Source organism: Daphnia magna, linkage group LG5, assembly GCF_020631705.1.
Source record: "Daphnia magna isolate NIES linkage group LG5, ASM2063170v1.1, whole genome shotgun sequence".
Taxonomy (NCBI): domain Eukaryota; kingdom Metazoa; phylum Arthropoda; class Branchiopoda; order Diplostraca; family Daphniidae; genus Daphnia; species Daphnia magna.
Window position 1 is genome coordinate 8,965,624 of NC_059186.1, and position 21,273 is coordinate 8,986,896.

The following is a 21,273-nucleotide window of genomic DNA, read 5'->3' on the forward strand; positions in this document are numbered from 1 at the left end:
AAATTTTTAAATATCGTTTGTCCCCTTTTGCATTGTCCGTGGTAGAAGAAGATCGGAAATATTACTACCAACAATTAGAACATCTAAAGTATCACGATCCTTTGGCAATACCACTTCCACTTTTCAAGTGTGGAAAAATTTTAAAAACAATTATCCCTTCCATTGAAAAATATCACCTAGTTCAGTATTTGGTTTTTGAGAAAAACAAAGATGAAGAGGGACGACGTGAAGCTTACAAAAACTTAGACTCTGAACAATACTTGTCAAACACTTTCACTGACAAGTTATTGGCACTTACTCTTTCTAATTTGGTTGTGTTGATTCGTACTCATGTTACCCATTCTCAGTCTTTAAACTTGCCAAAAGCAAGACCTTGGGCTGCTTTACAAAATGATGGCAAAGTGATTGTTGCTTTTTGTGATTGTATTGCAGGCGTACAACCAAAATGTTATTGTTGTTTACATTCAGAATGTTATCAAGATAATTATAGTAATTCAACTTTCTTCATTACACATATGCAGGTTTCCCTAAAAAAACATAACTGTTATTCTACGTAAACGATTACAAATGTAATATGAAATAAACCTGAAACAAAATGATCAGAGCAAACAAATAGTTGGGATATATTATAATTCCTTTTTTTCAACTTCAACCACTCGGCTCTTCTTCTTTCAATGAGTTCTTTCTCAATTGAATTACTGTAAATGTTGCATTCTGGCACTTTGAAAAAACTTCGGCGATCTCTTTTTTTTCGATAAGTTGAACATATCAAACAAAAAGCTTTTGTCATTTTAAACACTTAAGAAATCAAACAGGTTTCACTTTTGCTGCTGACAGCCTGACAGGTTACAGTACATGGCCCTACGGTGTCTATATGTTGGATCAAGCAAAGTCTGCAGCAAGTTTCGGCTATCCCCCGCCATGGTGCGCACTAGTCGACTAGCCGCACGACTTTTTCCCTCTACTTACACGAACCAAATGGAAAAACCTCTATATTACGTTATTTTTCAACTAGATAGTGATATATTAGTTTTGTTTTTCAATTCACTGACTTTTTTTTTATTTATTTACGTTTCGTGAAAATATAGTTATCAGATTTTACCGTTAGATGACAGCTCTGCAGTTGTAACTTTAAGTCTTTAACCGGTTTAACTTCAATTTTTCCAATTAGACAACACTGGGACTTCATGGAAGGAACCTGTTGATCGAACCATCCGAATCGAAGTGTGTTCATCCATATCACATTATCATTGTCACGGGGAGATTCCCGCTTTGATGGATAAAGAAAGTCGATAGAGTTCAGAAATTCCAATTTCTAAGGTAGAGATAAAAGTCTTATGTGCCGATTTCCTTTATTATTAATGAGAATTCGTGAATCTTTACAAATTTGTTGTGGAACATAGTTAAACGCAGAATAAGAAATGTACCATTGTGAATGCAAGATAACAAAACGAGGCTTAGCAGTATGTTTTCAATTTTTACAGATTGAAGATGGGTTTGGCCAAACATCTCCTGAGAGTCTTTGTTGACACTACCGTCATTTTGGGTGTCATCCTCTTCATTCCAGGTTTCCCACCCTACAATAGCTTGGAGCCTTTCACAGCTCCTCCGCCTTTAGCATTTGAGGGGGCACTTGATCCAAAAGACTATGCTCTTGCTAAAGCAGAGAAACTGTTTGAAGGGGAAATTGTGGGACCTGAATGTCTTGAAGTATCACCAGTTGAACCAGATGTATTTTACACCACTCTTCAAGGAGGTGCTATTGTTAAAATTTCTGAAAATGGTAAAAAAATGAAAGCTGTTGCCAAGTTTGGTGAGAAATGTGATGGAAATTGGGATGGAAAGAACTGTGGGCGACCTTTGGGAATTCACTTCAATGACAAAGGACAGATGATTGCAGCAGATTCATATTTAGGAATATATCAAATTGACTTTGAATCAGGTAAAAGGTATATCAGGATATTAAACATTCAGTTGAAAATAGAATTTACTTTATTCCAACAGGACAAGTTTCAAACCTTGTAAACAAAGATACTGAAGTAGATGGAAAACTTGCAAAAACATTCAACAGTGTGGCTCCTGCCAGAAATGGGAAGATTTATTACACTGTGTCTAGTATAAACTATCATTTAGATGAATCTGTGGGTGAAATGCTTGGAGCTCCTTCTGGACGCCTTATAGTTTTTGATCCCGAAACGAATGAAAATAAAGTCCTCCTAGAGAATCTTCACTTCCCGAACGGCATAGTTTTATCACCGGACGAAGACTATCTGATCTTTGCAGAATGTCTTCGATTTAGACTCCACAAGTACTACATTAAGGGTCCTAAAGCAGGTAAAGAAAGTGTATTACTACTTCCCCGTATGTACTTATAATTGGTCATCTTTCGTGAAGGCACTTCTGAGATATTTTTGGATGGTATACCTGGTTCTCCGGACAATCTGAATCTGAGTCCAGATGGAAACATTTTTGTCGCTTTAGTTACTGTACGGTTACCCGGTGAATTTAACCCACTGGAATTCATGTACAGTCAACCATTGTTGAGAAAGCTTGCAGTACGTCTTTTGCACCTTTTGAAATTCCCATTTGATTTTGCCGCAAAATACGTGGATCTGCCCATTCTTCGTAAAATTTCTTCTCACGTATGACTTATACTTAACTTACAAGTCTACTGTTGAAAAAAAAAATTAAATACTCAATGTTTGTTTATTAGATAATGAATTTTGAAACCCTTTTGCCGGTCATGCCACCTTACTCAATGATCATCGAAGTGGACTGGAATGGGAAAATAGTAAATTCTTGGCATTCAAATTTGTCTGACGTACGGTTCTTCAGCGACGCAAAGATCATTGTATGTATTTTTTTAAAAGTTGCATTCTATTTTTATTAATGGTTTCTTTTGGTTCCTTCCAGAATGGTTACATGTACTTGGGATCCCCGTACAACGACTATATCGGCCGAATTAAAATGCCAGATTCTATTCACTTTGTTAAGCAACCCGTTTTCTCACTCGGCTAAAACGGATTGTCTACTGCACTCACCCAGGTCTCAACAGTAGTAATGGATAGATTTGCATTTCATCTTTTTGCAAGTTAAGCAGCTTAGAAACAATAATGAGGGCTTAGAACGGGAAAAAGAAAGAAAACATGTGATGTGATGTCTCGCCGTACCTCGGTAATCGTCCCAGTGTATCATAATAATTTGATAATGTTACAACGAGATTACAGAGATGTTTACAGGTAGAGAAAACTATATTCAATAATCATTTAATTTGAAATTGGTGAATTTCTTCCGAAATGTCGATGCCTCCGACATAGTGAACACGAGCGTGAAACAGTTAAACACTAAACAATCGTCATGGTAAATCTATGCTAAGGTGACTACTCTCTCTTTCTTAAAACCTGTCTATCAAATTATCATTAAATAAAATGGATGTTGGTTGAAGCTATGTACAGAAAGTGCGCATCCACAGGCAAGCCTTCGAAAAGTGGGGCTGATCGCAGTCAGCTTGTTGAAAATGGCTGGAACTCTAGGCGGATTTGACCATCAGTAAAGGGCTGTTGCTGCACTGACTGCTTCCGCCTTCATCCTTGTCTTGTGAGTCGGTCGATCTCTCCGATCCATCAAAGGGCCAGCCGTTCGGCACAGTTTCCCTGTAGAAAGTATCAGATGATTCGAAAACGAGAAACAGGATGCGGAAAATGGGTCAGAAGACTTACCTATAACGATGCAAATACAAATTGTACTGATAGTCAAGATTGGTGGATTTGGGTCTCAATTGATTGACGGCCGTTAGCTTGACGGCTGCTGCTGCCATGCTTTCCTCGTGTTGTTGGAGACGTTGGCACTGGCGGGCCACGCAGACAGCTAGAATTGCCACGATTAGGATAAGTCCGGCTACCAGTGCCACGCATACTAACACTACTGTCAGCAGCGCCGTGCCATCCGCCATTCCATCTAGGTATCATAAATGATATTTTGTTAGCGTTAAAATGAATTCTTCTTTTTTTTTTTGTTGAGCTGACTACTTCGTGGAAAAACGTGTTTCGCATCAATAAACGAAAGAAATATGACGGGAAAAAAGAAAAATCCCAAGTCACTTGAGTAAACACAACTCACGACTCTGGGTTTTCTTTTCTGGTGTGGCTTTGTCTACGTACTACATCACGTCAAAGGTAAGAAGAAAAAAAAAATGCTTCCAGCCACGTAAAAAGAGAGAAGAATCAACAAAAGTAAACGAAACTTGCTCTGGACGTGGGTAAATCGTTAAAAGAGACACGAAAGAAAAAGAAAACAAAAAAAGAGCAAGGAACAGCCGAAAGCCGCCTAGTCACGCATTATGTTTCATGAAAGGAGAAGCCCATGGTCAAGTCTTAACTTGTTCAGTAATAGTATTATGTGACAAGGCATATATCATATACCTCGAGTCTCATTGCGTTGTTGGTTGGACGAGCCACCAGTTGGCGTGGCCGAAGTGCGTGAGCTGTCATCGCATACTGGACAGCATTGGCCCTGTGTGTGTGAAGGAGTGTTAATGTCAATGTTTACTTAGAGACAGCGAATTTGGCAGACAAACATCATCTTACCGGAACGAAGATGGCATTGTGGCAAGGGAGCGGACATGCCATCTCTGTGCATGTGGGTCCTCCAGGGTGACAGACGCAGTGGGTGCAGTCATCCATTTGCCAACGATCACCGTAATTGTAGGTAAGATTGCCTCCGCCAGCTAAACACTTGCCGTTAGTGCTGCTGCTGACAGAAAACGATGACGTCATGGACGGTAGGCGCGTTGCCGCACCGCTGCCAATCTGCGAGGGCAAGGTACTGCCGCCCGGACGACAGTGACAAGTGGGACATCCTCGTCCGTCGTGAACAAGACCCAGTGCGCACTTTTTGTGACACGGTTGGATGGATTTACAGCGTTGACACTTGCATACTGGGCATCCACGCTCGTCGGTCTGGAAACCGTGCGCGCACATCCGTTTGCACGCTACCTTGGGGCAATTGATGGCCTCGTTGGCTCCGGCCATGACGAAGTCTCCATCGGTTTCCTGCCCGTCCACTCCTTCCCCATCCCCATCCTGGTCTATCACCTTCGTTTGAATGGTCACCTGCAAATCACGGAAATCTTCGTCGGGCACCTTGCGACATTCGCACAACTCTCGGCCGTTGGGGTCCACTGCCCGCCCGTAGAGGCACTGCAGGTGGCAGTCATCTGTCACACGCAAAGTTACGTACAACTTTTTTAATGGATTTTCTTGAGGCTATTTATTATGATATTATACCGTCGCAGACTGGGCAGCATTCTCCTGGAACTTTACGCGGCTGGAGACATGGCGTCCGGCAGAATGAAGCTTGGCACTTGGATTGGCCGTCGCGACAAATGCAAGTTGTACAATCGTCTTCCATCCAAGTTTCGTTGAGTGACATCTTCCTACCGGACGGACTTACGCAGCCTTTGATAAGGTGAGATCAATTAAAGCATTAGCTGTCAGTCCTTTTCCTCCCCTTCGCAATAGCGTACGTATCCGCCGCTATTGTGCGTCCATCATAAAGTTATCTTATCACATATTCGTGGTGATTATTAAGTGCTGTCGTTTAAACCTACGACGCCACTTGGTCTACCGTATGGTAGGCATCGCGCAGTTGTTAGGAATGTTTGTCGATTAAAACAAGATATGTACGCTAATCTTCAATGAAAATCCCTCGATAGAAACAGATCGACATTATGGGAAGTGTAACATCAAAAGGTTTTCTAAACTCGACTGCTTATCACCAATCGATCCCATTGCGCAATTATTTGTGATGATGAAATAGTTGAAATAGATCTATCGCCCGGTTTGTTGGAGACGAATTGATTAGAAATGTTACACAGTTTAACGTTTCAAGGGTCTTTCCCTTTGTTAAATTCTTGTCGGTACATGCTGATTGTTTTTTTTGTTTTTTCTTTTCACAGCGACGTACTGCTGGGAAAGACAAAAAAAAAAACTGTCAGTTTGATGGAAAGAATTTATTTTTTTATTTTTTCTTCTCTTTTTTTTTTTACATCTGACATCTCGTACTTTTAGTACGAGTCACTGACCGTTTGCGTGATGGGTGATAAACCACGTACGTGTGGTACGTACGTGTTTGCAATGCCCTTTTTTTTTTCTCCCCCGTGTTTACCTGACAGCAGTTTGGTGAAAGGCATCTAAAATATAATCGCATCGGCGTCGACAGCTCTTGGAAGCGCAGAAGAATCTAGAAAGCGTGATAGTCCACGTCCCAAAATGTATCCCGTGTCTCCCTTTTTTTTTTTTTCTTTCAGTCAACACCATTAAGGTTTGGCCTTTCTTTCAACACGGAAGCTGATAAAACACGTACGACTTTGTCGTGAATGTAGGCTACTTTTGAAAGTTTTACGCAAGAAAACTAACGCAATCATCCATCACTTAGCTCGAAATGATCTTTGTCGTTCTCTAGTGGGGAAATGATTCATTAACGCTTGTGTTTTTCCTTGTTCTAGTGTTTTGCGGTTAAGGAGAAGAAGAGAAAGAGACAGAAGAAACGGGAATGGCGTGGCATCCGTGAAATGGGCGGAGACGTGAAGATAAACGATCGACCGCGACGACAGCCTTAATGACGGTTGTGGCTACATTATTGTTTCACACAACTTTACAGCCACTCTTTAAAACCGAAAACCGAAAAGAAAAAGAAGAAGAAGAAAGAAAGAAAGGGGGTAACAAAATGGATTGACTTACCAAAGCAGACCGGACAACATGCCCCGGGAAGTGTCACAATGACGCCGCATTGGCCGAGTTCGCGACAGAAAGAAACGCGCACGCAAAACGTCAGTCCCGAACTGCAGCGACATTGTTGGCAGCCGTCCAGCGACGGCCAGGAAGATCCGTCTTCATAGGTCACACCGTCTACTGTACAGGATTGTTGTTGCTGCGCCCGGCAACAGACAAGCCCTATCGACCGTTGGAGATGAGACGAGATTAAGGATCCATTGTTGTGGTAATAGCATCATAGCAAAGACGAAAGTTCTCAAGGACGCTACCGTGAGAAGTTTCAAACTAAACAACGAAAGGTAGAAACACAAATGGGGGGGGGGCGAGATTAAATCCCCCAGAGTTTCAAAAAGAAGTAGAAGATGAAAGTAAAGGTGAAAAGAAAACAACAACAAGATTTTTGCGCAACAGCTCGTTAATTCAATGCCGGACTGTATTCGTCGTCTCGGTCGGCGCAAATTCACGCACGAACTCACGATACAAGACGGACATGTAAAACTGCAAAGCTTTTCTATACATGCAGGAATGTTACGACTTTTTGTCTTGCTTGATTATGCGTGAAATGTGATCACGAGCAGACGGCCATCTTCGTTGTCAACGACTAGGCGAAAAATTCACGCTTGTCCGTCCAATTGCTAATCTCTTTTCGGCTCGGCAGACATGTTGTTTCTTGATCGTTTGTTCCAGCGAACCATTTTGGCAGACGTTGAGCCAAAACAAAACAAAAAATCGAGATACAAGTAGAACACGCAAAACCCACACACACACACGTCTCGATTTTGTTGTTTTGTTTTTCTTTGCAGCCTCCATTGTTTCCGTGACTTTTTTTTTTCTTTCACGCTCGTGCACTTTGTTCGTTTTTTTTTTCTCGCACAAGCCAACTTTCTTTTAAAGACTTTTAATTATTTATTTATTCTTATTCTTGAGCTATTTTTTTTTTCAATGTATACATATTATTTTTTTTCTAGGGTTCAGATGAAACAACCCGACCGGAGGCGTACGCAACAACAACGGAAACAACCGAGGCGCCATTTTAAAAAGGAAAAAAAAAAAAGAGAAGAAAAAAAATGTATATGCGCCGTGACTGCACGATGCGACCTTGAACCAACCAACCGCCAAGGTTGGCGATATGCGCGCAATTGCTGGAAGTGTTTCGACAATAATTCACGTTTACGATCATCTTTAAGACCCAAAGGTAAAAAAGAAAAAGAGAACGTCAAACGTCATCAATCCTAAAGTAGCAAACACCATTCTCTCTCTGTCTTTTTTGTCTCCTTCCTTTCTTAACACTCTAGTCTCTCTGTCTCTCGAGCCTCCCATTTTGAATATGAGAGTCGCATGATCGTTAGACGAGATAGATCGTATACAGACACACACGCAACACGCACAAACACACACATATATATATGTGTGTTATTTTAACGGTTCGTGGCGCCACTGGCTGTCCTGTGCGACCCTTTTGCTTAGTATTCTCTCATATTTAGAAAATATCACGCTTTTTCTAGAGTTTCGTCGAGCTCTGCCAAGATCCGATGAATTTTTCATCACGTCGTCGTCTACACGGCCGCTGCTGCCTTCACGGCTTGTACTACTACCACTACTACTGCTGCTGCGTATGGTCTTAATAATCTGCTGCAGCCATCTCAAGGCCGGAATCCGGGCGTGTTAGTATATCAGTAATCCATTTTCGATTTTTCTCGTGAAATAGCTATTTAATAAGACAGCCAGCCTCCACGTTTCCTTTCTCTTCCGTGAACGGATCCTTGAACAATCAATCACGCCCCCTAATCAAGTCATGTGTAAAGAGGGACTTTGCATTTTTTCTTTTTTTTTTTCGAGTTTTTATTTAAGCATTCCGAAATAACGGGATAGCACGAGACTGACAGGCAACGAATGACCCAGATGTCCGTAGCTGTTTCTTCATTTCTGGCGATTGTTTTTGAAGAGAAAATATAAAACGCCTATCTGCCTGTTTGCCGAGACAAAACACACACGAAAACAAACAAGTGAAACGATCCAATCGATGTCAGACAAGAGGAAACATCATCTGCTGCTGCTGCTGCACCGAGCAGAACCTTCTCCCCACTCCAAATCTTGACGCTTTGTTTATTTGTCTGCTATGATTATCTTGGAAGCATCTCGGAGCACAAATTCTTGTGCTATTGAAAGACGGCTTGCGTTGCTTCAACGGAGCGAGTGAAAATAACGAAAAAATGCAAACGAAACTGTTTCGTCCATTGCGCGAAAAGGGGGTTGCGAGACGCAAAGGGCAACGCTCTCTTTCTCATTTCTATACCGTCTGGCTCTAAATTTAGCGAAAGACTGGGGGAGCCTCGAAAAACGATTCCATAATTCTTTCATCGCTTAAGAAGTGAGGTTAGTAGTTAGCAGAGGGTGTTGCTTCATTTTCTCTCCGGTCCGTTTTTTTTTTCCCCTTGTGTTTAATGGAGCAGCAAACCTAATTGATCCCCTGGACTCTATACACAGTTTCTCTTTTTTTGTGTGTGTGTGTGTGTGTGTGTTTCTCTTGCACTTCTTGTAGGAGATTACGACTGTCTCGATATTTTGCAACTCAAACGAGTCACGAAGCGAGCCAGAAAGCGTGTGTGTGTGGCTGCGTGTGTGTAGATAGACTCTACGGCGGCGACGGGCTCCACTCCAAGACAACACGCCGGCGCCTGGTCTGCTGCCTGGCCTGGCTCTATTGGGCATTTGCATACATCCGTCACGAACTGGCCGACCCCAATATTCCCCGCCATGGCCGTATGGCATCAATCGATCCGTGGTAAGTATTTTAAGAACCTCTTTCTCTCGCACTCTCTCTCGTTTTTGTGTCTCTCCCTCGTTATGCAAAACCAGGGTTTTTTTTAACGTTTGCGCAACATCATCAACTGTTGATATTTGATTACCATAAAGCCGATACTCGAAATAGAAGTCGACTACTACAGGTAACAAGTCTGCGAAAAGGTCGACGTGTCGTAACAAATAAAATAAAAAAAAAAAATGATGGGGGATACATGCAGAGGTTTCTCAGTCTCTTACCTGCCAGCAGGATGAAGACGGCCAGCATGGCGCCGTACCTTTTCATGTTTGCGGGTTGGCAATCAGTTGCAATTGTTGTGGTTTGTTGTTGTTTGTTGCTTCCGTGAAGCAAACGCTGTGTGGGCGACTGGTTCTTGTTCTTCTTCTCCTGTGGTTATGTATAAACAGTTGCGAAAACAAAACAAAAACGCCGTCTTTTTAAAAACAACCGCCGCTCACGCACACCTGTGTGACACACAACCCTCCCCCCCAAAGTGCGAAAGAGTCACCGCGTTTTGTCTTGTTGTTTTCCTCTTGTCCCGCTCACTTTTTTTTTTTTTTGGTTATTACTCTTGTTCTTGTTGGCTTTCTATCTTTCTGATTTTCTCCGCGTTAAAGATGCCTTGTTCACCTCCAAGCGGCCAAAAAACGACCATGCACTGCACGCTGACGAAGCAGCTTTTTGGTCATTTTTTTTTGTTTGGTGTTTTTCTTCTTGTTTAGTAGAGAAACGCACAAAAGAAGTAGAAATCAGCTGCACATGGAAAACTTCAAGTCATCCTTGGTCAATTATTTAAGAGAAAATTCCAACAGCAAACTCGTCCACCTTTTTTTTTTTCTTTTTCTTTCTAAATGGCCCGGGCCAAACTAAATCTTGCCCGGCTCTTTTATTTGTGAAAATAAGGAGTTTCCAAGGTTGTCTGTCTTTTGTCTCTTTTTTTTTTTTTTCAAAGATGGTCACGAAAGATTTGGCGGAAAACAGAATCTTGTTATAGTCGCAAATCACACAGAAAGAAAAACACTTTGAATTTTTGACGAGAAATTGTTTTTTGTTTTGTTTTTTTTTCCTTTAATAGAATCAACCGTAAAAGTTCGGATGAACTGTGTGGGAGCGTGAACCGTCCGCGGCTGACGACTCGGCCCGACTGCCTTGCCCGTGGCGCGCACAACTTGTTTTTATAAAAAGAAGACGGAGCAACAGGAGAAGAGAACGAACGAGAAAGAGAGAAGAAACGACGGCAAGGTAAGATACCGTTGTGCGCTTGATGTAGACTGTACTTGTTTTGTTTTGTTTCTTTTGCCCCAACGCAGCTTTTTTTTCTTCTCTTTTGCCCGCTGGCTTACATCACCATTGCTGATGCTGCTCTACCTTGCGGTCGTATCGCATTATAGGATATGTGTAAGAAAGAGAATTGGAACTACTTGAAATTTCATTTATTCGTAAAAAAGGGGAAAAAAAAAAAAAAACAAAACAAATTTTGTTTGGTTCGGCGCCAAGTATGGGTCTTATCAGTTTGTAAAGTTTGTGTGTACAGGGTGTATGTGTGTACTTTTATGCAACCTTCAATTTTATCAATCGATCATTGCAAACACATGGTCTGCTTGCTCCCTCTTGGCTGACGTCTTTTTCTCTCCTTTTTTTTTTAAAGTCACAAACAACAAAGAAAACTGGAAAAATGTTAAAACCAAAAAAAAGAAGAAATGAAACAAACAGCGCAGCTCCGAAGGCGAAACGTGTGCGCTGCCCGAATCAAACTCCCGGGGTCTGCGTTGGTTGAATATCGCCCAAAGGCTATATTTAGCAGTTTGCGCATATGTGATGATAACGGACCTAAAGGGTTGCACGCGGTGCGATGCCAGGAAGAAGAAGGAAAAAAAGAAGTCAGCGGATGTTGTTGCGTGTTGCTTGCTCCGCTGATGATGCAGATGAAAGCACCAGGAAAGAGTATAGGTAAAATAATATATTACAATTTTTTTTGTTTTTAAAGGGTACCGTTTTTTATTTGCCATTATGGAGAAATAATGTCGGTGATTTATGAAAGGTTTTAATATCTTTTTCGTCGAGTTGTATAGTAGACAGAAAAAAGGAGAGAGTTAAAAAAAGGAATAATGTCAGCTGGGGTTTTTAGAGAGAGAGAGAGCAGATGTCCAGCTTACGTGTTGTGTGCATTTGCAAATGCAACACTGAGAGCTCTATAAGTGAGTCTAATGTACTCTACCCCTCGACAGACCCTCCAGCCGGCCTCCGTTCTCTTGTCCAGCATAATATAATCAGCCGATGAAATCCATCGCATTTGCATACGTCAGGGTCTGTGTACAAAATAGGCGAAAACATGTCAGCAGATGTTTTTCAGTTAGTTGCACAATCTGGCTCTTTCTTTTTTGGGGTTCAATAGCCATCATCATCAACAACGTACATTACACAGAAGCGAAAGCGAGTGTTACCTAGAGAAGTCTGAAACCTGCGATGAAGTTGACGACGTTTCAATACGTCCTTGACATTTCGTAATAGTTTAATCATGACGTAGTCTATGCGTGCGTGCTTGCCTTATCAGCTGTCAAGTTTCCCAACAAGCCAAGAAGCGAGGCTATACACGGCAAAGAATGTAACGTTTCTATTTTGTTTTGTTTTGTTTTGTACCCACATTCCACGTATGCTTCTTTTGTTTCTTTGCGTGTGCGTGTGTGTGCGAACATTCCGCCAAAGAAATACTTATGTTTCGAATTTCCGCCAATCGCGCCCACGCCAACCTCTCCCACTCAACGGGGTGTCTATATCTTCATGTTTTGTTTTTCTTTCGTTCGTTGTAAAAATGTGTATTGTTTCATTTCTTTTGCAGAGTGAATCTTAACGTCTTTGCTCCGGTTACCTTCTGTTCTGTTTGTAAACTGACCACTGGAACGCTGGCAATGATGATCAGCCTTTGAACATCAGGAGCACTTGAACAGATTCATTCTAAAACCTTGTGACATTTGACGTTCGCGATCAGCATCCGGGGACGGAAAACGAAGAAATGTCGCTTGGTAAAAATGAAAAGAAATGAAGAACAGTTGTCCTACCATTTTTGGTGTAGATTGCACATCCCTGACCAGATGAATCATCGGCGTATAGAGTATACATGTCGTCATCCGGATGACTCGCGTCGGCTAGGATTTCGCGTTTCCCTCCCCAAAGGTGGGGTATTGAATGAAGAAGGATTATCTAGACGGGTCGCCGAGGAGATGTTTTCAAATAAATCACGCGACAATGTCATGAAATGGAGGGGAGAAAAACAAGAAAGAGCGATACACACATTGAGGGTTTCAATGATGTGGTGTTGGAGGACGAGAAATCTGTGACGTCTCTTGTGTTTAGTTTCCAAAAGTCTAACTTTTTCGGGTTTCAAATTCCGTTCCAGGCATCGCGCACACACCCGCAGCAGTGAATTAAAAGAAATTTACGGTCGAGTGAAAAGAATTAAAAGGAAATAGTAACAGCCAAACACTCCCCACCTTTTTCTGGCTGGCCAAGTATCCCAACATGTGATGCCGTCCTTCCGGTACGAACGAAGGATTTTTGTTTGTTTTTTTTTGTTTTTTTTTTTGAGCCGTAAAACGATGCACACGCGCGTTCGCGCTTCTATTAATAAAATATTTTTCTCTTTTTTGTTTTTTAATTCGGTACAGAACGGCCACCGCACAATAACCGGAGATGGGCAATTCATCATCAGTTTGCGATGTATAAATTAAAATAACAATCACGTCACAATCCCTTTCTTGGTACTTTCAGCCACTTGACCATTCGTGGCACACCCAAACATTCCCTACCTTATTTCCGACAGGATTCCTTTCTTATTTTGCGCGAAAACTCCACGGAGAAGGATCTCTTTATTCCTGGCTTTTCTGGCACTTGTTTTCAATCTGATATCGCACTTGAATGCCGTCATCGCGGTCGCAAGCTGAGACGCGCACGCGCAATCACGGACGCTCCTGCTCGGTACACGATGGCGTCATCGTTATTACTCAGCTGACGGGAATGAAGAGTATCCCGAGAAGAGCAGAGACGCGGTCCAATGTCTAAACAATGTTATCGCCATCCTAAACCTTTTCATTAATGCACAAAAGAGAGGATTCCTGGGCGTAATAAAAAGGAAGCCACGAACAACAAATTTCACTTTGTTGTTCTTGTTGGAAACACATAACAAGAACAATCTTCATTTTTAACGATGCATTAAGGACATTCTCTGCCTAGCTCCGAAAGAAGAAGAAAAAAACCTGATCGTCAGGTTTAATTTCCATACAGTGTTATGGATGTGATCCTTAAAAAAGAGAGGCCGAGCTTAGGGGTTCGTTCTTTTCTTACTGAATTCTTGTTGGGCTATTTGACTGTGATGGATCGTGTAGACTTTTCCCTTATTTCTATTCTCTCCTTACTTACTGCTGGAATAAGATGTGGCACTAAACTTTTTTGGTAGTTATGTTTGGGGGAGAAGGGAAGAAAAAAACAACCTGGGCGGTTGGATAGCGAGTTTGTGCGCTGTAAGTATACACATCACACGCAGTTGATTTACATCTCTTGTGTGTGTGTGTCGCGCTTCTCATACCTGCTGGGAATCAGCATATGATGGGCTGTCGCGTGTCAAGTTTCACAGCTGGATCACTTTATAAAACATATTTTTTGTCCCCCTTCTTCTCCCCTTTTTTCTAGTTTTTTTCTGAAAAAGAAAAGCCAACTCCTTTTATGGAGCAAGAGTGATGGAAAAGTGATGGTGACCGAGAGGGTATATAGAAGAAAAAGAAAAATAAACGACATACCAAAGTGCTCAACTACTTTACTTGTAGATGGCGGACAGAACACTTGATCCGGCTGTCTCTTTTTATCGGTTGGAGTCTACAAGGTAAATCATAAATTATGGAATGTTTTCTATTCTATTGTGGAACACAAGTGACAACCGATAAAACTTCGATTTTACTCTGCTTACATCCAGTATACACAAAGCATTAAATCGAGTTCCGATAGATGGAATTCGTACATCTCACGGCGTTGCCTGCGTGCAGCGTGACAGAAGTCGTGCTGTCAATACAAACACTGCGTATTTATATAAAAGGTGTATACATAATACCAGTTCTGAGCCAGCTGTTGGCTACAAGTTTCAGCAAATTCTACATTTGTTATTGTGGAACGATTTTTTGATTCCATCCTTAACCTTGTTAACAAAAAAGGGATACGAAACAGCATCCAAGTCAGTGGGGAAAACTACCAACAACCGAAGACCTGTTGCTGCACCCTACGGTGGCAGCCGTGCACCTAATTTTTCATTTACCATTTACCTTTTAGCTTTTACCGTTGTCAACAGTCAGTGAACTCAACGTAACCCAAAATTCTATTTTCTTATTCATATATATGGATTTATCCGGAAATTGGTAAGAATGGAATATTTCCACAACTGACCCAGAATTCTTTAAATAAAACCTGTTGTCCTGCATGTCCTGGTCTCAAAGCATACATGTAGTACAGTCCAAACTATGAAACTACAAGTCTAGAACTACTATTTCCTTGACTTTACACTGAATTTTAGTTACACTTGATGCCTTTTAAAACCGGGCAGTTTTTACGTTCTGTAGAAATATGTTCTTTTCTTGTTTATTTAATAAGTTTAGTATGGAACGGCGGCAAAGGCCTTTTCCTTGTAACATTTTCATCTCACGCATACCCACAACTGGATAGCAGATCAACTATTATGCTAAGCTTACCAAGTATCATAGCGCTCCACCAGATGGTAGTGTAATAATTGTTTTGAAAAGTTTTGTCACATTTTTGCGGTTAAATTTTATTTGTTTGACAAGTTTATCTTTTAAAAGAAAGAAACCGAAAGAATTTGAAAGTTGTCTGCTTGCATCGGTAAAAAACGAGACAAGTATGTGCTGTCGTTAATAATTATTGCCCAAGACAAGTTCTGAGTTCAACAAATAAGATTACTCTGAAAAACTTTTCGAAACAAGATGCAAGAAATAATTTGAATGGTACAGTATATTTGAAAAGTTTTATTCAGACCAACTAAAGTTTACAATTTCCGGGTTTTTGAACTATCCGACTTTTTGCGATCTATTGTAGAGGTCCGTAGGTTGACACACCGAAATCACAGTTGCAGATCTTTTAACAATCCAGGTAACATTCATCTACATCAATCTTCTACTGCAACTAGACAAATCTTTTAACCATGTAAGGGACAACAAAACTCATTTTTTAGATTTCTAGAATTTCAATTTCCGCTTTGACCTCTGGTTTAAAAAATATTGAATAGCTCTTTATCTGTTGTCCTGTAAGAAAAAAAAAATCATATTTACGTGATCCTCTTAAAATTTGGGTCGTGTCTATGGATCAGCACAAAATACCCCAAAATCATCAAAAATCGCAAATTTTCCTGAACTATGTTATGGTTCACGAAAAATCGCGATTTTGGTCAAATCCTACTTTGGGCTAAATACACGTAGTCCACACCCCAAATTTGATAAGAATCATGAAAATTCTACTCGTTTACTCATGGGATCAGTATTTCCGGAGGTATTGGTACTACCGGTGACTAATGGTAAATTTCCATGATAACTTGCAAAAACTGAAAAATGAGCTGTATTATTATGATCATTACAAATGCTTTTCTCGAATATGTTAGGGTGTAACAGCTATTTTCCCGTGTTTTCTTGCTATCTACATTACAGGTCGATCCTACGACATGTTTAGCTATGAATGCTTAGGGTATCGTCCTGCAGTTAGTAGTTGATATTCTATATTTTTACATTCTAAAATAGAATAAAACTATTTGAGATGAGTAAAGTTCCAGCACTTAAAAGCAAGTACTTCTTTAAGAAATCTATTTTCTTCGGGTTCCAGATGGGAAAACCAGATGACGCTGCTGTGCCTCTACGATGGCGATTGCCATTGAGTAACAAGTAAAATCGGTGTGTAGCCTAATGTTTCTTAATTCTGTTTCGTTTCAAAGGATTCTTCGTGAAAAAAATTCCGGTATGTTACAACAGTTCAGTGTTCTCATCGTTGTGTGGGTATTGGAAAGGAATCCCTTAAAATAGATTGCTTTTTGTGTATGATAGGGTTTCCTTGTTATCCCCTGCTGAATCAGGAATTTGTGGGCTAGCAATGCAACAAGCCGTGCAAGAAAGTGCACGAAGGACGCCGATGCTTAAAGGAGGTTAGCAATGACCATAATTTCCTAGACGCGAACATCACCGTCTGATTCAAGTACTGTTAATTTGCTCTTAGTCTTTTTTTCCAACTTGGTCATAGGTTGCCTCGTCTTTCAACCACTGTTGTCATCTACTTTGTATTGCCAACCATAAACCATCAGTGTCCCATGTATCCAGACTTCAAAGCTGCTCTGCTTAGCCAACCATCATCCATACTATTCAGCTCTTCATCATGGTATTACAAAATATTAGCTCTGGCACTATGTGCATGTCACATGGTTTTCCATCCTAGAGTTGTGAAACATTCATCTTCACATTCCACCATGACCATTTCTCTACATTGTCTTCTCCTCCCTTCTTACTACCCTGCCGAGTAGCAACATGAGTAAGGTTCATCACCATCCTCTAACTATGGTATTTTAGTTTGATGGATTCTATGGCTATCTAATTTTGACATACATCTACACAAGGTACACGAGGTTGCAGAAAAATGTGTCGGGAATGGCAAACAAAGCATAGAGAAAACCGCAACATTTTTCTGCAATATACCTGTACAACAGATTCGCAATTTAGACGTTTTCGTAATAATGCCGCGATCATAATCAGCTCTTATTCGAGGTGCCACCGTATCTACGCCAAGGTATTTTTTTTTTCTCTTGTCTAGATCTTTTAATGGCCAGTAGTATGTCCTTGATGCTCGTCTTATCGAAACACTTGTTTAAATTTTTTTTTTTAATTTTTTTTATTGTGTCATTTATGACAAAGGGTCCTTGTGATCATGGCCAATGGCTTGAGCCGGATACCAACGACTATGGCATCTGCCGCCCTTCGCCTTGCGAAATTTGGTATGCAGGAGGAATAGCGGAGACGACTAAGATGACATTCCCAGTTTTGACTACTGAAGTAGAAACAGTTTTACAGAACCATTCACATGTTTTTGTCTCTATTATTTCTATATTTTGCATCAAATCCCATTAGAGGTAAAAAGTACACAATACGTTTGCTAATTGACGTTATCACCGACAGTTTACAAACGTTTTAGTAATTTACCTTGGATTATATTAAATTATTTTTACAAGTGTGAACAAGTTACCTTTAAGCTCATGTTAAAATTTGAAACTTCAAATGTATTACTCATGGCTCAATGGTAGAGCATCGGAGCGGTACGCAGAAGATTAAGGGTTCGATTCCCAAAAAGTGTCAAGGTACATTACAATGTAAAAGTCAATCTTCGGAAATAATTCTGATTTAATAATTAATAGATACAAAATCTCTAAGAGTAAAGTTAGAGTGCCTTAATCAAAGATCTATGAAGTCCTATTCTACAACGGTGCTATTGGTCACAATAACTGGAACATTACAACTCAGATGAAGAACGTATAGTTACAACAAACTATTCTATTTATTTTTGTTAATAAAAAAACAATTTAAATAATATACATTACATCACAGATTTCTTGACCATGCATTGCATACTATACTGAATTTTACTACACTTGAGTGGGATTCGAACTCAAGGTATACACTATTCCAGTCCAGCGCTCTACAGTTAAGCTATAACAGATATTACATTGAAATCTAAGTCTTCAACACATTAAGGTAACTGTGCAAAGTTGTACATAGGGGATCAAATATCAATGGGGGGGATATAGGGGGGGTTGCCAGGAAGGTATCGCATCCGCCTAGCAACTCCAAGGTCCGTGGTTCGATTCCCAGGAGGTCCCTGGTGTCCTGGGCTTCCAACCTTCCCAGGTGTCTACCTTCCACGTAGCCAGTCGGGTCGAGAAACTTTCCCATTACGAAGTAATGGGCGGGATATTTTGGCAATGTTTAATATAGTATCCAATAAGAAATTTTAATAAATTGTTAATTTTGATTTGTCGGCGTGAATGCGTAATTTGTTGTTTTGCAACGGAGTTCAACCATTGGCATCCTCTGCCAAGAGATTCTATACATACTATTTGAACAATATTAAGTCCTTATAAGACTGTAATATATATTGATTCAGATGAAACTATTGATATGGGTAGTAATTCTTAAGACTAATGTGGGATTTGAACCCTTAACCTTCGGCGTACAATCCCCATGCTCTAGCACTGAGCCATTAGTCATATAAACACTTTGTCTATATTTTCTTGTTAATTAAGTTCAACACGTTTGGACTTAGAAATTTTTTTGGGGCATGATTCAAGATAGTTTCCTATTAACATGTCCACAATAAATACACCTAATAGAAACGATATGAGATAACCACATTCGCTTTCATTTAATATATTAATCTTAACCCGGGATTTGAACACGAGTCCTTTGGAACCGCAGACCAACGTTCTGCCACAAAGCTATCATCCTTGAATTTAAAATATTCAGATTAGTATATAGTTTTACGAGCCTATAATAATTGCCTTTACAATATTATCTTTTCGTGCCTTCTAATATAACTCATGGCTCAACGGTTGAGCGTCGGCAATGCACGCCGAAAGTTTGGAGATCGACACTCGAATGAGTTAACTAACATAAGAGAAACCGATGTATACAAAGATTGTATATTAAAGGATTTCCCAGGTAAATAAAACTCTTGGAAATGAGATTCAAGTATGTACAACAGCAAACTTCAAACTACAAACAGTCATGTCAACAAAAAACACTTTCCAACATCAACGTGATGTAACCTTTGAATATAAAATATTTTTGAATATGTTCCATACGCAATAGGTCTAAGCGCCGCCTTCTAAACGTAACTGTGCTTAATTTTATAAATTCTTTATTTACTTTTATCTATTACTCATATTTTCTTTAGTTTATTTTTTCATTATTTTGTTTCATTGTTATTCAATTTGAAGTTGTTGATGATTGATTCGTCTCCCATGAAATAACTTGCTTGCAATGCTTGTCGGCGTGCCACTCTGTTTCGACTTCTGGATAGTACTTCGTTACGTTATGCTCCTCGTGAAGTTTCTTGCACAAGTCGCAGAACGCATGGCCAGTCATTTGGTCAATGCCAGCTTCCACTTGATAATGACCTTTCCACCAAAAGTATTCGTTGTAAATGGTGTCATTAGCATCAACCATTTTCAAGAACTCAGCCAGTTTCTCCGGTGTGAAATCGAGAGCGTTGATGACGGAATGATGAGGTGCGATTTGACTGTAATTGGCTCCTCCGTATACAATCGGTACAATATTACGGTTTATAACCTCGAAAAATTTTTCAGTGGCGTAATCAGTGCATATAGAGTTTTCAAATGACAAATAAAATTTGTATTTCTCTTCGAGCATGGTGTAGCACTCCGGATAAGATATCCAGTGATCGTTTCGTGGGCAAGTTAAATTGCCGCATTCGCCATAGATGTCGACTGGAATAAACTTCTGCAGCTGTTGGACGTAGGTCTCTCTCAGACCGTTTGTTTCGCAATGCGATGCCATCCAAGCCACTAAATTGGTTTTAGTGGTGGCGTAGTTTTTGGACGAAGGAAGACGCGTTCGCTCAATCATCTTTAATGTTTCCTCACTTGTCTTGGGAGCCGTCGGGCCAGCTTCAATGCGTCCGTAGAGCAATTTTACGTCCGAATTAAGTCTATAAGTCATAGTCCAATTGAAAATATTACCCAGGACATAGACGTCGATAGGCATAGTAGTAGGCGACTCCTGCGTTAGAAAAATGAGACGCTGAAAATGTTGCCTATTAAAGGCGGGTATTTCAGTTACCCACAATTCGTGCATGTTCACAATAATGGCGTCGTAGCTTTCGAGAGGCTGCCACACGGACAATGTGGCGTTATCAAACAAGATACAATCGGAGACTTCACATCTATGCTGGACGAATGGTTTGTAACCAAACCCGAAGCCGGAAGTCTCAATTCTATGCGCACTGTTCCATACTAAAATCGTTTTTTTCTCCCGCACTGAGACGAATAGATCGAACAAAGGGAAATTCGGTAAAAGTTCTGTAAATTTCGTGACGTCACTTCCGAATAATACGATTGCGACTATCACGTCGATGAGCAAACACATCAACAGGAACTTGGCACAGCGCAGCTTCGACAATCCATTACCATTTTGCTTCGTTTCGACTGCGATATCTTTTAATTCAATGGCGTTCTGTGACATTTTTTGTTTTGCAATATTTGTAGACGAACTCAAAGTTATGTTTGGATTCAATATGGCGTAAGTAAAGTTTTTCTTCGACGAGCTGCCGATTAACCTCTGCTTGATGTTAAGGCACGTCCGAAGAGATGTCTCTGTCACGGGTGCAATCCTTTATCTGCTCTTTTCGTTTTTAAATTTTTGAATACCAGCTAAACACATTTTCTGTGTGATGAGCCGTGGAACTCCATAATGGCTCAGTATAATAACGCCCAGGTGTTCTCGTCAGTTCATTGACGTTTTAAAATGACGTGGAATTCGACAACGGTTTAGGAACGGCGCCCAGCTGTTTCAGGTTCCTTTGTTAGCTGTTTTTAAAGCACATATTGTCCACCATATTTTCGGGCGTGTCAACACCAGTTGCACTTGCAGCTCT

General features: G+C 40.5%; 3 protein-coding genes across 4 annotated transcripts; 1 reads left to right on the forward strand and 2 right to left on the reverse strand.

Moving 5' to 3' along the window:
- Window positions 1-1,171: 1,171 nt before the first annotated feature.
- On the forward strand, window positions 1,172-17,768 carry LOC116923054 (adipocyte plasma membrane-associated protein-like). 2 transcript variants are annotated; one of them, XR_006647053.1, is made up of 22 exons: window positions 1,172-1,320; window positions 1,485-1,942; window positions 2,005-2,334; window positions 2,395-2,642; window positions 2,714-2,851; window positions 2,914-3,174; window positions 3,240-5,466; window positions 6,506-6,999; window positions 7,742-7,968; window positions 8,279-8,449; window positions 9,316-9,558; window positions 10,652-10,818; window positions 11,225-11,526; window positions 12,416-13,114; window positions 13,242-15,578; window positions 15,670-15,723; window positions 16,447-16,578; window positions 16,665-16,762; window positions 16,834-16,992; window positions 17,050-17,171; window positions 17,228-17,397; window positions 17,523-17,768. XR_006647053.1 is itself a non-coding variant. In XM_045174366.1 (6 exons), exons 2-6 carry the CDS (start codon window positions 1,492-1,494, stop codon window positions 3,016-3,018), a joined length of 1,272 nt encoding a protein of 423 aa, XP_045030301.1. In that variant the 5' UTR covers window positions 1,172-1,320; window positions 1,485-1,491; the 3' UTR covers window positions 3,019-3,242. The 2 variants fall into 2 exon arrangements, 1 of the variants encoding a protein (XP_045030301.1); XM_045174366.1 differs by lacking the exons at window positions 6,506-6,999; window positions 7,742-7,968; window positions 8,279-8,449; ... (10 more) ...; window positions 17,228-17,397; window positions 17,523-17,768 and having other exon boundaries at window positions 2,914-3,242.
- On the reverse strand, window positions 3,153-10,718 carry LOC116922880 (cysteine-rich motor neuron 1 protein). The gene is made up of 7 exons (XM_032929341.2): window positions 9,816-10,718; window positions 6,741-6,953; window positions 5,286-5,456; window positions 4,587-5,215; window positions 4,422-4,512; window positions 3,720-3,957; window positions 3,153-3,653 (listed from the first exon to the last, which is right to left on the reverse strand). Exons 1-7 carry the CDS (start codon window positions 9,859-9,861, stop codon window positions 3,530-3,532), a joined length of 1,512 nt encoding a protein of 503 aa, XP_032785232.1. The 5' UTR covers window positions 9,862-10,718; the 3' UTR covers window positions 3,153-3,529.
- A 1,771-nt stretch (window positions 17,769-19,539) lies between the features above and the next one.
- Window positions 19,540-21,250, reverse strand: LOC116922923 (alpha-(1,3)-fucosyltransferase C). Its single transcript, XM_032929405.2, has 2 exons — window positions 20,460-21,250; window positions 19,540-20,399 (listed from the first exon to the last, which is right to left on the reverse strand). Exons 1-2 carry the CDS (start codon window positions 20,859-20,861, stop codon window positions 19,587-19,589), a joined length of 1,215 nt encoding a protein of 404 aa, XP_032785296.1. The 5' UTR covers window positions 20,862-21,250; the 3' UTR covers window positions 19,540-19,586.
- Window positions 21,251-21,273: the final 23 nt, after the last annotated feature.